At 38.7% G+C, this 18,199-nt stretch overlaps 3 protein-coding genes across 3 annotated transcripts; 1 reads left to right on the forward strand and 2 right to left on the reverse strand.

Moving 5' to 3' along the window:
• Nucleotides 1-39: 39 nt before the first annotated feature.
• LOC126612228 (F-box/LRR-repeat MAX2 homolog A-like) lies at nt 40-2,623 on the reverse strand. The gene has a single exon (XM_050280596.1). The coding sequence runs from the start codon at nt 2,338-2,340 to the stop codon at nt 175-177; it is 2,166 nt and encodes a 721-aa protein (XP_050136553.1). The 5' UTR covers nt 2,341-2,623; the 3' UTR covers nt 40-174.
• A 6,341-nt stretch (nt 2,624-8,964) lies between these two features.
• On the forward strand, nt 8,965-12,184 carry LOC126612232 (uncharacterized). The gene is made up of 7 exons (XM_050280612.1): nt 8,965-9,178; nt 10,560-10,659; nt 10,797-10,859; nt 10,961-11,008; nt 11,110-11,163; nt 11,810-11,867; nt 12,000-12,184. Exons 2-7 carry the CDS (start codon nt 10,600-10,602, stop codon nt 12,041-12,043), a joined length of 327 nt encoding a protein of 108 aa, XP_050136569.1. The 5' UTR covers nt 8,965-9,178; nt 10,560-10,599; the 3' UTR covers nt 12,044-12,184.
• Nucleotides 12,185-15,903: 3,719 nt separating this feature from the next.
• LOC126612229 (probable fructokinase-5) lies at nt 15,904-17,801 on the reverse strand. Its single transcript, XM_050280597.1, has 5 exons — nt 17,532-17,801; nt 17,010-17,420; nt 16,560-16,694; nt 16,301-16,417; nt 15,904-16,185 (listed from the first exon to the last, which is right to left on the reverse strand). The coding sequence occupies exons 1-5, from the start codon at nt 17,712-17,714 to the stop codon at nt 16,048-16,050; spliced, it is 984 nt and encodes a 327-aa protein (XP_050136554.1). The 5' UTR covers nt 17,715-17,801; the 3' UTR covers nt 15,904-16,047.
• Nucleotides 17,802-18,199: the final 398 nt, after the last annotated feature.

Genomic DNA, 18,199 nt, shown 5'->3' on the forward strand with positions numbered 1-18,199 from the left:
TGACACGTGTGCAAAAACTTTGTTCATGTTAGTAAACAGTTTGGCAAAAGGATGACAGGATATTATTCGATGGGGAATTGAAAACGACAAAAGTGAGGCATGAACAAGGAAGTTCAGAACTCCTTACATTCTTCCTCTCCGATTTCATAAACTATGTCGCGTTAGTTTTATTTTTCAATCGAGGATCGGGCGCCTGTTAAGTGCATCTTCGAATCGACAACACGAATCCACTCTCATCTCCGTACTCATTTCGTTTTCGGGTGCCGGATAGTAGTCCTCTCTCAGCTGCACATCCCTCAAGTTGAGATTGTTATTTCTCACAAGGAACATCATGAAATGCTCGTGAGCCGTGCCGTGGATGAAGAGCTTCCGCAATGTGTCACATTCCGCCAGCAACCCGGCAGCCGGAAGCGAGAGACTCCTCTGGTTTACATCTCGGTCTTGCGGGGGCCAGTAGTCGAGTTCACTGAGGGACAAACTTCCAATCCCATTCAGGAAGAACCTCTCCCAGACGTTAAGGTCCATCTGTCCCGCCGGGGCAGTCAGTGCATAACCCACTGTATCACCACAATCCAACTTCATCTTGGACAGGCGAAGATAGCCTGCGAGGCAGCTCAACCCGAATTCTCGCTGTGTGGGTCTGTGGTTAAACCTGCAATCCCCTTCAACCCGAATGTGAATCTCCTCCAGATTGGGACAATCATTGAGACCCACCGACGGCAATGGAGTCAGCAGCTCACCGACCCCAACCCAAAGCGAAAGATAATGCAGCCTCTCCCATGTCTCATCATACCAAAACCCGTTTCCACTTCCATTGCCGTCACCATAGCCATGGCCATTGCTTGGTGGCATATAGGAACACTCCCCATCCATCCCCAACTTGCATTTCTTGCTACTTCTGATTTCGTACTCAGCCGCCCAATTCAAGTCCATGTAATCACCGTCATCATCACCATTCCGATTCAACGCAATAACGCCATGGGCATTCACCTGACCAAGATCATCAAAGCCATGAGAATCGTCCTTTTCCCATACGCAATCAATGTGCAGGCGCTGAATCCGATCACGAATGGGCTCCAGCGCCCGCAGCGAGGCCGCGGCATCCAAGTTCTTGCAACAAGAGATCCCGACATCCACTAAAGTCTTCCTCAACAAACAAGCCATCGTCCTCAACCCTTTAACCGTAATTCTCTTGCATCCAATGACCTCAAACTTGGCCAATCTACAACACCCTCTCGCAATCTCAATCAGCCCCATGTCCGTCAAATCGGCCGAGTTCTTAATCGACAGCGACTCCAGCCCTGCACACAACGCAATGCCGTCGAGCTCGGACCCAATAGCCGAGCAAATCCCATGGAACTGGCCCAGCTTGAGCAATCTCAGCCTGGGGCACTTGGACCCGAGCACTTCCAGCGCCAACCCACTGTCTCTCACGTTGTTACACACATCCAGCACCAACTCTTCCAGCAGCGGAAGCCCCGAGAAGAAGTCGACTAACGCCGCGCGCCCGACTCGCGCGTCTTCCGCGGTGAACCCATTGTCGTTTGGGTCGCCGCGGGCGTTGGCCAGCGACGTTGTATCGACCAAATGAACGACTCTGAGCTCCGGACAGTTGGCGGAGATCGATAAGAGAGCCTCCTCGCTGACGAAGCCTATGTATCTCGGATCGAACATACACGCCACTAGGAGATGTTGCAGTTTCGGACACGCCGCCGTGATGGATTTGATCTCGTTGGCCTTGAACCCCTCGGTAAACGACTTCGTCAAGAGATTGAGCTTGGTGAGAGATCGAGCCACGCCGGGATGGGCTTCCAGAGCCGGCGGGAGGTCCTCCGTCCAGTAGTAGAATTCAGACAAGTCGAGCTCCAAGAGGGATTGACACTCCCTGAACAGAGGATCGAAGTCGGCGCCGAGGGGCGAGTGGGGCCGTTGATGCCAGCGGACGAGCTTGAACCGGCGCAATCCCGGCCACAGACGGGAGACGATCTGGACAGTGGAGGGAGATCGGGAGTAGACAGTGAGTGAGGTGACGGATGGGAAGGCGTCACGGAGGCGCTGGGCGAGGAGAGGGTCGGTGTTGGCAGCGGAGGGGGAGAGCAGTGAGTGGCCCCACGGGGATAAGAGTGATAGGTCGAGCTGGTCCACCGCTGTGAAGCAAATCGGGATCCGGTGGAGGTCGCGCGCGTTGCCCCGGAGCTTGAGAGAAGCGCGCGTGGCCCTCTCCATGCTCCGGAACTTCTTGCACACGAGGGAGAGCGAGTTCCGGGTCCGGGTGTCGGAAACTAAGGTGATGATGGCGGATAGTATAACCTCCGGCAGGTCGTTGATGGTGGTGGCCATGGCGGTAGGTTTTCCCCAACGCGCTTGCCGGTGGCCCGCTCTTGCTTCGGAGGGAGGGAAAGAGAGAAGGATGGGAGGGAGGAGTTATTGCTATGTGGCGGGGTTAAGACAGTAGGAGAGTAGAGCACGCGCTGTGCGAGCGCGTGGATAAAGAAGGAGTGTTTGTCGTAGTCATATGGTGGTGGTTTTGGATATGGATGGATTATGGATACGGAACATCTGTGTGATTGTGTACTCCGCTTTTGCAGCTATCTGATTCCGCCTTTTTCGTCCATGATATGAGCCTTCACGTAGCATTCCAAGCAAATATTTTTGCTCCTCATCACTAAACTGACGGTGATGCGCATTATATTTTTGCTCGTAATCAAATGTGATAGTGATGCTTATCATTCTATTTATTATCGTTAGTAAATAAATTTCCTACTCGGTAAAATAGAATACGAGTCGTCATAATCTTTCTCTATTTCAAGAACCTTTTAATTTCTCCTTAATTTATGTGATTTTTTTTTCAAAATTATGTTCCATAGGGCTTGACTTTCAGTTGTTTGTTGCCGAGATCATCTAAACTACGTATTAACGCAAGTCTGTTTGTCAACTAAAAGAATGCGAAAAAATAATTTAATTTTCTATCATAAAAATACAATAATGGACCTTAATTTAATTTAGCACCGATCAATTTTTATATTTTATAAAGCTTCATCTACGTGTGATCCTAGTTCTGATATTCCCCACTTTCATGCTCTCTCTCTCTCTCCCTCTCTCCTTCCCATTCTGAAAACTTAAAAAAATGTTAGTGTGTGGTGTGGGCATTAATCTTTATGCCCAAATGAATGGTCGTGGTTGCTCATTTTTTCCAATTGAAAATTGATACCCAATTATATACATGCAGACCTAAACCCTTAACTGCGTTGTCGGGAGCTATTTTGTGGATGTGGTGGTGCCGCGATGGTTGGCGACAGAGGCAAGGCGCTAGATGTTAGTTCGACGTGGTTTTGTGGGCGTTGGTACATTGAGATGGGGTTTTGGGGGTGGTGGTGCGGTTGGGCTGAGTATTTGGGGCGGTTGGTGGATGCTTGGCTGGGGTTTATGGGGCTAGTGCGACTGTTCTGGGAATTTTGAGGGGATGAGACTGATGGTGATATTTGGGAGCTGCAGGTTAATTTTGTTAAAGCAAGGAAAAATTGAAGAAGAAATATGTAGGGCTATTTTAAGTATAATGGTGGGTGGGAAAGACTTTTTGTTGAACTTTTTTATGGAGGGTAGGTATATAAGACTATTTTAAGTATAATGGTGGGTGGGAACGACTTTTATTTTACTTTTTATGAAGGTAAGGAATATAATGTAGTTCTAGGGTCAATGTATTGAAAACATAGTCTGGTTCACCAAATGTCATAATACAATTGGTTAAAAAAAATTCTTCAAATGTCCAACCAATTGTATTATGAAAACTTTAACGAAAAGCTCCTGATATTGTTCACTTTAACGAAAAACCATATTTTTACACCAAAAAGTCAATCATGGTACCATTCAATTTACTCTTTATTTTGTCCTTATCGTTAAAACTCAAAGCTTTCAAGCCATTTTAATTAGTTTTTCTTTGTATTATTACTTTTGGTATATCGGACCGTATTCCCATCACACTGAAAAATATCTCGTTGGAGTGGGCATTACACTACTCTTGATAGATTGAGCACTAAAAGTTCCATGGTAATTCACACAATTCTATTTTGAAAAATTTTATTTGAACTCATATAATCTCATCCACACTCAACTTAAGTTTTAAATATGAATTGTCTCCTTTATCCTATTATACAATTACTGTTAGGACAAGATGCAATTAAAACTAAAATTAAAATTTAGGGTAAATCTCAGTTTACTACTCTCAAGTTTCATGGTTTTCAACATTTGGTACATGAAGTTTTTTTCGTCATAGAGTCATACCTAAAGTGTTAATTTTAGGACAATCTCATACATCTGTTAGTTTGGCTATTAAGTATTCTATTAACTGATGATGTGGCGCATATGTGGACAATGACTGGGCGCCATGTGTCATTAAGGGGTCCACTTGGAAATTAAAAATTCGAAAGAAAAAAAACACACCTGTCTTCTAACTCCCCCCAACCCTTCCCTCCCATTCTTTCTTCTGGAACCCCTATCCTCTGCACACCCCATATCGCTCCTCTCCACTATCTTCTCCACTAGAAACACCACCGATATCGCCTTCAGCACGAACTTCACCGGATCTCTAGAACCTCAGAGCCTCCAATTCCTTCATCATCACTCTTACGAACCTCCAGAATCCATCATCAATCACAACGACTTGAGATTCATCAGCAATCCCTCGTTGTCGTCTACCTCTCCGTACTTGTCATTGTTGTGGGCTCTCTTCAACATCTTGAGTGCTGCCTCCTTGCTCTTCTCGATCTTGCCAATCGCGACTTCGAAGATGTTCTTGATCGAGACCTTGTGCTACTCGAGCGAGGCCTTGGTCTCATGCTCCAGGGTCTGGATTTTGAGCTTGATGGCCTCAAATTTCTTCAGGAAGTTCTGCCGTTAGAACTCGCCCAAGCTCGGTGAAGTCGTCGCTCGAACTCGTCAAAATTTTGCGGAGTCTACTCAGTCAACTTGCCAGGATCAGAGATCGACCCCATGATCGTCGTACGCTGCAGTTAGCGGCCAAAGCGGAATAAGATATGGCAGAGAGAGAAAGGAGAAACCCTAGAATTCGAAGGTAGATGATGGTTAGATAGAGAAAGTAGATATTAATGGCTTTAAGGGTTTGGGAGAGGGAATTGAGGGTGGGTGTGCGAAGAGGGTGTGCATAAGGGGGGAGGGGTTGGGGGGAGGTAGAAGACGGATGTGTGTGTGTGTGTGTGTTTTTTTTTTTTTTTGAATTTTTAATTTCCAAATGGACCCCTTAATGACACGTGGCGCACAATCATTGTCCACATAGACGTCACGTCATCAGTTAACAGAAGATTTAACAGCCAGACTAACAGATGTATGAGATTGTCCCAAAATTAACACTTTAGGTATAACTCTGGGATGAAAAAAAATTCATGTACCAAATGTTGAAAACTACGAAACTTGATGGTAGTAAATTGAGATTTACCCTAAAATTTATCTATAAACCCATATCTACGAACCAATAATCAAATTCTCAAAATCACGCAACTTTTTCTCCTACATTCTATTACGACTAAGCTCGTTTGACTATGCTTTTAAAATGATTGAAAGTGGCTTTTAGAGAAAATGTTTTTAAGTTCAAAAAACATTTTAAGTGCTTTCTACAAGAAGCATTAGTTATGTGTTTATTCCATGAAGTACTTTAAATGCTTTTTCAAGATTTATTAACATTTTTACTAAGGATTGTTTCCTAAAATATTTACACCAAAAGTGATTTCAATCATTTTAAAAACATATCCAAACAAGCTCTAAAATCCTTACTCAGTGTACCCCCTCATATAATAATCAAACTCTAATACGCTTTATAGAAAGAAAAAAACATGCCTGCGTTGTTTGACCATTTTTGCCTAACTTTGACAACAGGACATCCACCAGATTCCAGTTCGTGGCTTCCAGTCAAAGAAGTGTACTCTCATCATCTTTTCCATTTTTCTCCTTTATTCCCTTTGTGCAGATAAGTTTCGTCGTATCATGCAAGGAAATATCAAGGGATATACTATTGCACCAGTTGTAAACTTTGTTAAACCACAATGGGCTTGAATCATTTTAAAGAGATTGAAATATCTGCTCCTCAACCTAGTCTAGGTGCTTCTTAGAAGAATGTTATTTCACTCTAAATTTATCATAATTTCCTTGTAATTTTCCCAATATTTCTAATGAATAATTTTTTAATGAGGATTTCGCGGCATTTGTGATATGGGAACATCATGTTTAACTTCATTTCATTTGTGTTTCTCTCTTTTCAAGTTGAAAGGCTTGCAGTGTCACATCCCAGTCCGAGCCCCCACCACATTTCGGGCTCGACTCCACCGTAACACGATATTGTCCATTTTGGGCTCCGACCACACCCTCACGGTTTTATTTTTAGGAACTCACACGAGAACTTCCTAGTGGGTCACCCATCCCGGGATTGCTCTCATGCGAACTCACTTAACTTCGGAGTTCCGATGGAACCCGAAGCCAGTGAGCTCCCAAAAAGCATCGTGCTAGGTAGAGATGAGAATATACATATAAGGCTTACATGATCCTCATCCATGGACGATGTGGGATATTACATGCAATATCTTAATTTAAATCTAATAGTGCAAAAGTTCATACATCTTTAGCCAAAAAAAATAAAATGAAAGAATGTCTCTTAACAAGTCCAAATTTTATAATTAAACATTGTATGTTGCGCTTAGCACATTGTAACTATAACAATGTCTTTATGCGTGAGCGAATGTAAAAAGAAAAAATGATTCTAGATGTTGCACGTGGCGGCACGTCATGATGTAAAAAAGGCTAATGATAAAAGATTACATTTGAGACTGGTCACGTGACGACCTTTGAGTGGATTGTAATGCCACTCAACGAAATCTAATGGCAAGCCAAGCCCCTCATAAATTTTTCCCCACTCTCACATTATATTTCCCCGTCTTTTTCTCCTTTTAAAAACAAAAAGAAAAATGTTCACACAACCCTTAACTGAGTTGTCAAGAACTGTTTTTTGAACGTGGCGGTGCTGCGATGGTTGGCGACCGAGGTGGGGCGCTGGATAGTGGTGCGACGTGGTTTTGAGGGTGTTGATGCGGTTGAGATGGGGCTTTTGGTACGGGTGGGCTAAGGATTTGGGTGTCGGTGGTGGGTTGGCTGGGGTTTATGGGGCTAGTGACTGTTCCGGGATTTTGAGGGGAGGAGTTGATAGTGACATTGGGAGTTGCGGGGTAATTTTGTTAAAGCCTGGAAAAATTGAAGAAGAATTTTTACTTTTTTTTTGTTTCTACGTTTTATGAAGGGTTGGAGGGTAGGAGTATAAGATGGTTGGAGTGGGCGTAACATCACTCTTGATAAATTGAAATGTACATATACATCCTTTATATACCATGAAGTTTGTGTGTTATCTAATTGAATCCCATCAAATCCTAGCGCAAACGAGGTTTTACAATTTTATTATTGGTCGCAAATAAATGCAAGTTTGTTGCCTATTTTGAAACTAGGAAATAATAGGTGTTTTTATTTTTTTATTTTTAAAGGAAAGAATTTTATTAGATTCGAATTGAAATGTTTACGTTAGAAGTCAAAGTGTTAAATAACCACTTTGTCTCGAAATAGTCCTCCTATCCATAAGAGCCTCTCTCATATAAGGCAAAAGCTGCTAAGGGTGGGTTGAAAAAACCAAAAACCGAAAAAATCCGAACCGAAAAAAAAAAACGAACTGAAGTACGAAAACTAACCAAACCGAAAGGTATTGGTTCGATTTCGATTTCAGTGATTAAAAAACCAAACCAAATTGAACTGAACCGAATTAAATATAATTAAGTTTATTTATTTATTTAATATTTGAGTGTTTATATTCCAAGCCCAATTTAAGTTTAGACCCAAGTTTTAAGCTTTTGTTTTAGACCAACCATTAACCCATAATCCAAGTCATTTTTCTTCTCCCCACCCAACCCTCTTCTTTCTTCCATTTTTTCTCCCCATTCGACCCTCTGCTTTCTTCCTGGTTTTTTCTCCCCACCCAACCCTCCATTCATCTTCTTTCTCTTTCTCTCTTTTTTATTCCTTTACTTTCTTTGAAATGGAAAAACTGTAAGCAAAGTTGTAGAGCATAGACCAATTTTCAAATTAAAAAAAAAAAGGTTTTACAAAAAACTGAACCAAACTGAAACCGAGCCAAAAAAATTGAACCGAATAAAAACCGAAAAAACCAACTGAATAATAAAAAAAATTGAACCAAACCGAAGTTTTGGTTTGGTTTCGGTTTTGACAAAAAACTGAACCGATTGAAACCGAACCGAAATTTTAGTTTGGTTTCGGCTTTGACAAAAAACTGAACCGATTGAAACCGAACCCACCCCTATGTGTTGCCATATTACAAATACGAGGAGCAAAAATGACATCCACTAACCCCAACCGCTACTTCACATATTGAATATCAAGAAGGAGTGCTTCAATTGCAACATTTGGTTGAATCTTGCCGTTAATCATATCCACAAGTCCTATAGAATCTCATTCAATCTGAACCACATCAAACCCATATCAATACAAGCCAACAAAGCCGCCCATACCAATTCCGCCTTTGCCATTAGACTAGATTCGCATGGGAAATTTCCCACTCCCCCGCCCCTGAAAAATACTTGCGAAATTCCGTACCACCCATCCATACCCTTTTCGTCCGGATTCCTTTAACCACGTAAAAAATAAGTGTACCATCCACACATTTAAAAAAAATAAATTTATACATACATTTTGTTTATTTTTATCTTTTAATCATCTTCAACTCATTTAATTCGATTGTCGAAAATTAAAAAAATATACGAAAGATAAAAAAGTAATATGTAGATAAGCACTGTCCAAAGAATAAGTTAAAGAAATTATAACAAGTTTGCTGGTTGTTTGGGAGAGAAATGAAGGAAAAGAAAACGCGTTAAGTTGAGTGAGTAACCAGAAAATGACAGTGACTAAAACAATGGATGGGGAGATAACAATCAGATTCATCGCTACCACCCAATGCAGAAACAGCCCTCGCACCACGTGACGACATTTCCTCCTTCCCTCTTCCCCCCACCACCCCTCTTACCATTTTAAACCCTAAACTCCTCCTCCCTCCCTCTCTCTCTAAGATTCGCCTTCTTCTCTCTCTAGATTTTTCATCCATCTAGATCGCTTTCAGGTACGAATTCTTGAGTTTTTTTTTTTTTTGAATTCTTTTTCTTAGAATTTGAATTGCATTACTGACTTGCTGCTTGTAATTCTCAAAAGTTTTGATGATGGATATAACCAAATTACAACTACATTTGATCTGGATATGATAACAAATGTGAAATTAAATAAAATTAGGTTAAAATTTTTTAATTTTCAACATCGTTTGTTTATTTTTTTGTGGAAGAATTTTCACCTAATCTCGTTTATTTGATTGTTCAATGTTTTATCAGCTTGGACGAAATTTCTGTAGTATATCATATTCTGCGGTCGAAATTCAGAAAATTAATAGTTTTTTTTTAAGGTTTATTTTTAGCTACGCTCTGGAATTCGATTTTATTAATTGAAAAGTCGACCACTTTATTCCTTGAAACTTAAAATTTGTTCCAGTTTAACTTGTAAACTCTCTCTCTTCCTGAAACTCAAAAGTAGCCTCTGACATGTGCCAATGAATTTGATTATAAATCTTCACTAACATTCAACAATAAAAAATATATTAAGTTTAAAAGAAGAAATTAAGAATTGGATTTTTTTTTTTTTGGGATGCGGTGCTTGAGTTGCTGAAATGGAAAAAAAATAAAAATAAATTGATTAGCCTAGTGCATTCAAATCAAACTCACGTAATGGAATTCACAAAATTAAGGCGATGTGGAGAAAATTTTGAGTTTTATAGAGTAAAATGACGATTTTTGAGTTTTAGAGGGCAAAATAGCATCAAAATCGAGTTCTAGGGGCAAAGTGGAGTGGATTTTGAGTTTCAGGGAGGGGAAGTAAAGTAGTGGGTTTTGAGTTACAAGGCAAAGTGAGATTAAAATCGAGTTCCAAGCGGTGTAGCTAAAGTAAAGCCTTTTTAATATAGTTTGACTATTATTATCAACACTTCTGTTTAACTTTTTGAGGAAATTGAGGTGAATATTAAATGATATGTATACGGCATACCCAATAATTGTAATAGCTAGTTTTAGCTTATTGAGCTGTCTTACAAAGAACTATGGACCTATTTGAGAACTGAATTGAATATATCACCATGTAAATGTTAAGACGATTGCTACGAATGAGTTTGGGAGATCATAGCATACTTGTTTGTGCCAACAATATAGTCTACAACCTTTCCGGTTCACCGTTCTTTTACCTAAATAATTGATTGTCACTGTATTTATGGGAGTATTAATGCTAGGATGTATTTGTTTTTGTTCTGAAAGACTGAAACGCTGTCTCAGATTAAACTGAGTCTATTTCTCTTGTTTGATTCGGTTGCAATGTGCAGATATATAGTAGATGCATTGTGATTTGTGAGTTAGTTTCATTGCGTATTGGTTGATGACTTGAAAATAACTAGTATGCTGCTGCAGCTTGTATTTGCAGGGTGGTGTGAAAGACGTTATTTTGGGGATGGAGGACGGGAAAGAGCAACGGGTGGATGATGGGTCTGAAAAATCTTCCCCAGAGGAGGTTGTGATTATACTTTGGTTTCCCAAGATGCTTAATACTTGTTATTGTAAAGAACCTTATGGAGAAATACGTACAAAATTGTTTGTATCAAAATCTTTGTGCTGCTATAGAGGATTGACCCAAGTTTGTTTTTCTAGGAGGAAGTTATAAAGAAAAAGTATGGTGGAATCATTCCAAAAAAACCACCACTAATTTCAAAGGTGATATTTGAATTTGATAATGCTCAGATCTTACGTCCTGTTGTTCGAATTATATGCTAGCTGTACTATTTTTAGTCTAAGACTTTTTCTATTGATCTCAGGACCATGAACGCGCTTATTTTGATTCTGCTGACTGGGCACTAGGAAAGGTAGCCTTCCCAACACTAACAATACCCGCCAGTTGCAACAGTAGGAAACAATTATTTTGTTAATGATTTCATATCATTTGATGATTTTTGGATGATAACAGCAAGGTGTTGAAAAGCCAAAAGGACCACTTGAAGCCCTTCGGCCAAAATTACAGGTATTTCCCATTTTCTGTCTTGGTTGTGTCCACCTTATCATTCGGATTTGGCTTTCGAGAGTTTTTGGACCTGTTGAACCATGTTTTGTGGTATGTTAAAAACTCTGTATTTAATAATCTACATGCTGTGATGTCAACTAGTTGACGGCTATTTACTGATTTTGGCACGAGAAGCAGATGAAGTTACTTTAGTATTATTGGTAGTTAGGTAGCTTTGGTTGAATACAATGTTGTTCGGAAGTCTTGATTAGGCCACAGTATCAGGCTTTTAGATGAGATGGCAAACTTGTATGCGCTCACCACAAGACAACGATGTTCTAAAATTCATGATATATTGTTTGGAGTGTGATGTAGCAGAAGAATACCATTCTCTTTGATAAGTATTGCATATAAATGGCACCATGCCAAGTAGTTGCATCTTAAGTATAATCTTGCTGGAGCATGATGCTAGAGTTGAAACAAATCCTTTATGTTTTCGGATTAGATACATCAATATTCATATTTTTCTATTCGTGTCAATCTGCTCTCCTCCTCACCTCCTACCCTCTTATGCATTAGCGGTTTCAAGGACATAATTTAGACATTCCATGGTTCTCCTTAGTTATTTAATTGCTGCTTTAATACTCTTTTTTGTTTCGTGCTTCAGCCCACACAGCAGCAAACACGATACAGAAAGTCTCCTTGTGCTCCAGCAGATGGTGAAGGTATGCTAAACATTAGAATTCCATAAAGCCATTTCCGTTAATGAATTGTTCTTTCCAAATTGTTTCTCCGAATATTTAAAAAGGAAAGAAAGAAAAGAAAAGCCATTTACGTTGTTATACTACTTTACGTAGATGGAGGAAGTCCGGCTTCTGAGGATACAGCTGCCAACGAATGAAGGAGCTTTTGGTGTTTTGATCTTGTAAGAACCTCAGACTGTTATTGTGATACCTAATATTGTGCTGGGTAATATTCTGTTCCTGACAACAAACTTGGTGAAGATGATGTGATCATATCTATAAAACATGCATTGCTCCAACGTTACTGCCTTTGAAACTAAACTGTAACTTCTGGCGTTCCAAGTTTTGATGCGGGACGTTATTGCTTTTCTTATTAACAATGATAGAGCTACTTACAAAATTAAAAAAACCTAAATGGTTATTCACTCTTTTCAGCATCTTATTTCTGGTTTACATACGATTCTTGAGTGTCACCAGTTTCGTACAACCATCTCTCTCTCTCTCTCTCTCTCTCTCTCTCTCGTCATATGATTGTATACAACTGGTGATTTAAGGCAGGTTATATTTCCATATATGCATTTTTGTTGTGAAGTGATTTTTACACCACTTTTACCCTCTAGCACTCCCTTTCTTCTAGCTTGAGTATTGAGTTGACCGAAGCAGAATTAACGGACATAACTAAACAGAAGAGTGCAAGAGGACAAAAGGGAAGCGAAGGTCACTTCCGATTTATTGTTTTTGTTTTTGTTTTTCACTAACTTGGTAGTTTCATAGGTCTCAACAAATCAACTCCTGTATAATTTTCATAGCTCTAAGCATGTGGACAAGGGGTTAGGCAAATATGGATAGGGGCAAATTCCTCTTTTCCCAATTGAAATTGGCTGCTGGGTGAATATAAAACATACCTCTTATTAAAAAAAATTAGGATTTTTATCACAAATGATATTTGAAATTAACCCTTACAAGATGGTCCAAGAAATTAAAAATCAATTAATATAGTTCTTGAAAATAGGTGTTGCAAATCAATGTAGTCTTTCCATCACAATTTTAAAAATTCCGATAAGTGTTGATGTGACACATAAATGTGGTCTATCTGTCACAATTCTATAAAAAAATTTGTTATGTGTTGATGTGGGTTCAATAATTAATAAAAAAGGTTGTCTAAATACCTTTTTGCACAATGGATTTTATTTTTATTTTTTATAGTAGGGCCTATTTCGAAAAGATATCACTTCCATAAATTCTCCAAAGGCACAAGACTTAACCAAAGCCTAAGAGAGGGTGTGGAAATAGTTTTCAACCAACAATAGATGCACCTCGTTTATAACCTCATTATCTCAAGGCAGACCTTGCCATTCTTTGCATCACCAGACCACCAAGGAAGCACCGAACAAGTTCTCCAAGATTAAGGTTGTGAGGATGTTGATTGCCTAAATATTAATTGTGATATCTCAGAAGTCGTTGCCAATCGGCCAAGCCGTCACTAAAGGTGATCTCGATCCAGGTTTAATTCGGTGAAGGTGTCGAAGTGTGTAAAGATGGGTGTATTGAGAATTTTTTAGAGAATAGAAAGCGAAGGAGGTAGAAAAATGTGGACTGAGATCAGCGTTGATTGCAAGATTGGGTTTTTGGGTTGACATTTTTCTTATTAACTATTAAATTATTAAGCATATTTGTAATTTTTTTAAAATTTAATTAGACTTCTGTGACGTGACTCATTTATGTGTCACATTAGCACAGAACATAATTTTTGACAGAATTATGACGAAATGACTACATTGATTTGAGATACTTTTGCGAGACTACATTGATCCATTTTTAATTTCAATGACTATTTTGAATTCATGGGTTAATTTCGGGGACTATTTTGATGTCACGAGTCAATTTTAAGGACCATTTGTAAGAAAAAAAATATATGGGGCCCATTTATGTGCTACATCAACACTTAACAGAATTTTTAACAAAATTGTGACGGAAGTACCACATCGATTTGCGACACCTATTTTCAAGGACTACATTGATTGATTTTTAATTTTAGAGACCATCTTGATGGTGATGATTAATTTCAATGATCATTTGTGATAAAAACCAAAAAAATTATTTATGACTTGTCCGACCATACATTTAAACTTTTTAATCAAACAAAAAAAGAAAGAAAAAAAAATGATTCAAGTAGGTAATAGGTCTCTACATATTGAGAGATTTGCCAGCGTGCAGAGCACGGTTTGGTACATTGAGTATACAATTGGCTGGAATTTGAAAAAAAAAAGGTTTATAACCAACTGTATTATACTATTGTGACACTTGGCGTAATAACACTTTGCATATCACGTTGTGTTTCTAGCATATTAAAAATTTATTCTATGTATTGGCCCCACTACAAAGGACTTGAATTGTCTGCCCTCCCCATTCCATACCTTTCTCATCCCTTTCTATTTCTGTGATCATGATTAAGCTACGTCAACATTTTATATTGATTTTTTTTATAGAAATAATAAGATAAAAAATAATAGGAATATAAAAGGTTGACGTGGCTTAACCATAACCACAGAAATAAAAGGGCATGAGAAGGGTATGAAATGTGGGAGGGCAGACAATCAAGGTTCCAAACAAATTCATAGTCATACCAGGCTATCATGTCCAACATCACACCCATCTACATCATATCTTAATTATCCTTTGGGATTTTCAGATTTTAAGTTATATGGCCAGTCGGGTCCATTGTCGGGAGGATGAATGTCTTGTCAAAAGAAAGGGCAGGATGAATACGAATGCTTTCTAATTTCTTGACTTTCCTGCCATTTTCTCTTTGATGAAATTTGAAATTTCAGAGCTCCATCGTTGATGAATGCCCAATAAAATGCAGTAAGTATGTAAAGAAGATTACGAGGAGTAATTTTTGTAATTAAGTCAACCGGAAAATTGAGCAAAACGTCAAGAAATTAGCTGTCCTTGAGAAATTCAGAATAGAACTCTCTCTCTTTCTATTCTCATCATCTTTTCTTCCCCTCTCTCACCATGTATATTACTTTTTGTCTTATTGTCTCTATAAAAAGAGATCAATATAAGATGTTGATGTCGTTTAACCATAACCATTCAAATAAAAGGAGAGAAAAATGAAGAAAGATTAGGAGATGAGAGAATCCGTTGAAGAATTCTAGGGTGCAAAAGAATAAAAAGTACGAAAGGTAAAGTATAACAAAAGAAGTAGGGATGGAAGGAAGGGGTCCGGGATCCCTTCCTCTTATTCCATCAAATTAGAGAATCTGTGCCATTGAAATTTGATCTAACGGTTACAAACAAGGGTCCGCTTTAAAAGTTATAATAACGTCAGCCGTTGGATCGAATTTCAATGGCACAGATTCCCTGATTTGGTGGATTAGGAGGAAGTGATCCGGAGAGGATCCCCTTTCGGGATGGCAAGCAAAATATAAAAAATGAAAATTGGGTAAACTGTTCTAATTTAGAAAGTGCATGTTTTAGAGTTCGTTTAGAAATGTTTTTAAAATGACTGAAAGCGCTTCTAGCAAATTTTTTATTGGAATTAATCCTTAATAAAAATGCAAGTGAATCTTGTAAAAGTAATTAAAGAGCTTCCTTCAAGAATCACTAGTTATGTGATTCTTACATAAAACATTTGCTTTTAGAACCTAAAAACTTGTTTTCAGTCATTTTAAAAGCGTTTTCAGTCACTTTCAAACGAGCTATTGGTCAGTGTGGTTATGACAAAACCTATTTTGGTCGAAGTACTACTACAATTATCACATTCTTTTATCACATTTGTACTACCTCTCTAATAGGTAGAGTCCATTAATACATATGGTTTCATCCCTATTAGAGAAGTGATACAAGTGTGATATGGAAAATATGTTTAAAAAAAAGTAAAGTTTTTGTCCTTGTAGTGGTATTTTCAAATTAAAGAATTGGAATAACGTGTTCTACAATAATAAAATAAAAAGTGCACAACAGATTAACAGAATATGAATAGCTAGAGCGAGAGGAGAGGCTTAGCATAAAATATAGAGAAATTAACAAATTTGAAATATTATTACTCATTATCCTCAAAAACTAGGCTAACCAGAAAATAAACAATTAATTAAAAAGGGTTTGGATGTGGTGCTAAACAAATTAAAGATGGAAATCAAAACATGGATAGATGGATCTATTTGGCTTTGGACTTGGAAATGAGCTCACGGGCATCAGACTGGGTTGGAAGAGCTGGAATTGCACCCTTTTGAGTTGTACAGATAGCTCCACAAGCATTTGCAAAACTCAGAGCCTCCTTCAATTTTGCTTCGTCCTATATATATATATATATATATGTGCACGAATAATTAAGTTAATTAAAAGTTTAAAACCCAGAAAATAGAAACCAAAAAGTAAGAAGTGTCTAGATTGGGACTGAATGTAATCACCTCAAAGATGGACATATCATTGGCCATGGAAAGCAAAAATGAACCAACAAAAGAATCACCGGCGCCGGTTGTGTCCACGGCTTTAACTGAGAAGCCGGCCACCTTTCCTTTGAATTTCTGCACATATAGTATCATGACATGATCATTAATTTACATTTTCTGTCATATATACATTTATATTGTATAATCGTTATCTGCAAGTGTGTGTATACATGTTGTGAAAGATATGAGAAGAAGTAGGTTTAGGGTACGAACGTACCTTAGTGTAATATCTGCAGCCCTTCTCACCATCAGTGACCACGAGCAGTTTGAGGTTGTCATGCCACAGGGACAGAACCACATCTTCTTTATCAGAATCTCCTTGCGTCAAGAAGTTCACCTCATCGTCGCTCACCTATATACATATCCATATAGGAATATACTAATTAATCATCAAAAACGCAAACAACTACGTATATTCATACGTATCTAGCTACCAATATATTTAGTTTTAGAAGAACATAGATCGGATCAGATACATACATACATACATACATATATATATCATCATCATAGTGTATTAATCTTATACAGAAAGAAATCGATATGAGTATATATAACATAGATCGGATCAGATACATACATACATATATAAATATATATCATCATAGTGTATTAATCTTATACAGAAAGAAATCGATATGAGTATCTATGTGTTAAGTGTTGGTACCTTGATGAAATCAGCCTGATTCCATATGCTCTTGATCTCCTGCCTAGCAGCATCAGCAGAGGGCCAGAGGGGCAACCTGACGTTGGGATCGTAGGAAAGCAAAACGCCAGCTTCCTTAGCGGCTTTCATGGCTGCCATATGAGCCGATCTGCATGGCTCGGCTATGAGGCTTATGGATCCGTAGTGGAATATCTTAGCCTGCTTGATAAGACCCATGTTTAGCTCCGAATCCTTGAGCAACATATCAGCACTTGGGTTCCGGTAAAACATGAACTCCCTTTCACCGTCGTTCTTCAAGGTCACGAACGCCAAAGCTGTTCTGGCATGCTTATCCACGCACACTCCCTCTGCGTTCACCCCGTTCTTCTTCAATATGTTGATCAGCATGTGTCCGAACTCGTCATCTCCAACCTAGATGAATTATGAATCAAGAAATTAAAACAAAACTAATTAATTGATTGATTTCTAAATCATAAAATTAAATAAAATATCAGATGGACGGGTCGGTCTAGTTTCTATTACCTTGCCAACGAAAGCCGATTTACCACCAAGCTTGGTGATGGCACAAGCCACATTGGCAGGTGCACCGCCGGCGGCCTTGAGGAACCCCGTGGACTCGGCCAACGAAACTCCGGCCGTGTCTGGCACAAAGTCGATGAGCATCTCCCCGAACGCTACAATTAGTGGACTCACTGAATTCGCCATCTTCAACTCACTTTCTCTTACTCTTGCAATGGAGATCACTTTATCGATCTATAAAACGCTGCTTCTGTGAAACAGATCAAATTAATTATTAAATGGTCAATGTCCAACCCTTTATATAGAGTTCAATTAGCGTCTGTCAACCATCCATATTCCGATATAACTCTAACTGACATCAGTTTGTTGGGTATCCGAAACCGAAACAAAGTTGGCAAACTAATTTATGCATATGTTAGTACGTATAAATTCTAGCTAATATCAAACGGCTAATATTAATGAAAGGTTGCCATACTCACTACTGTCCGTCCGATTGCCAAAACAGATATATATTATCGGATGCTAAAGCATTGATAAGTTGATTTGAATTTTGAAAGACTAATCTAATTGAGATGTGATGTATTGTTCTTTCAGGACAAGATAAGTTGATCTTATCGTCTGTAGTTTATCCAATTATTCCCTACTTCACAATTTTCTTTTTTTTAAATTTA

The sequence above is a fragment of the Malus sylvestris genome, chromosome 17 (assembly GCF_916048215.2).
Source record: "Malus sylvestris chromosome 17, drMalSylv7.2, whole genome shotgun sequence".
Lineage (NCBI taxonomy): Eukaryota > Viridiplantae > Streptophyta > Magnoliopsida > Rosales > Rosaceae > Malus > Malus sylvestris.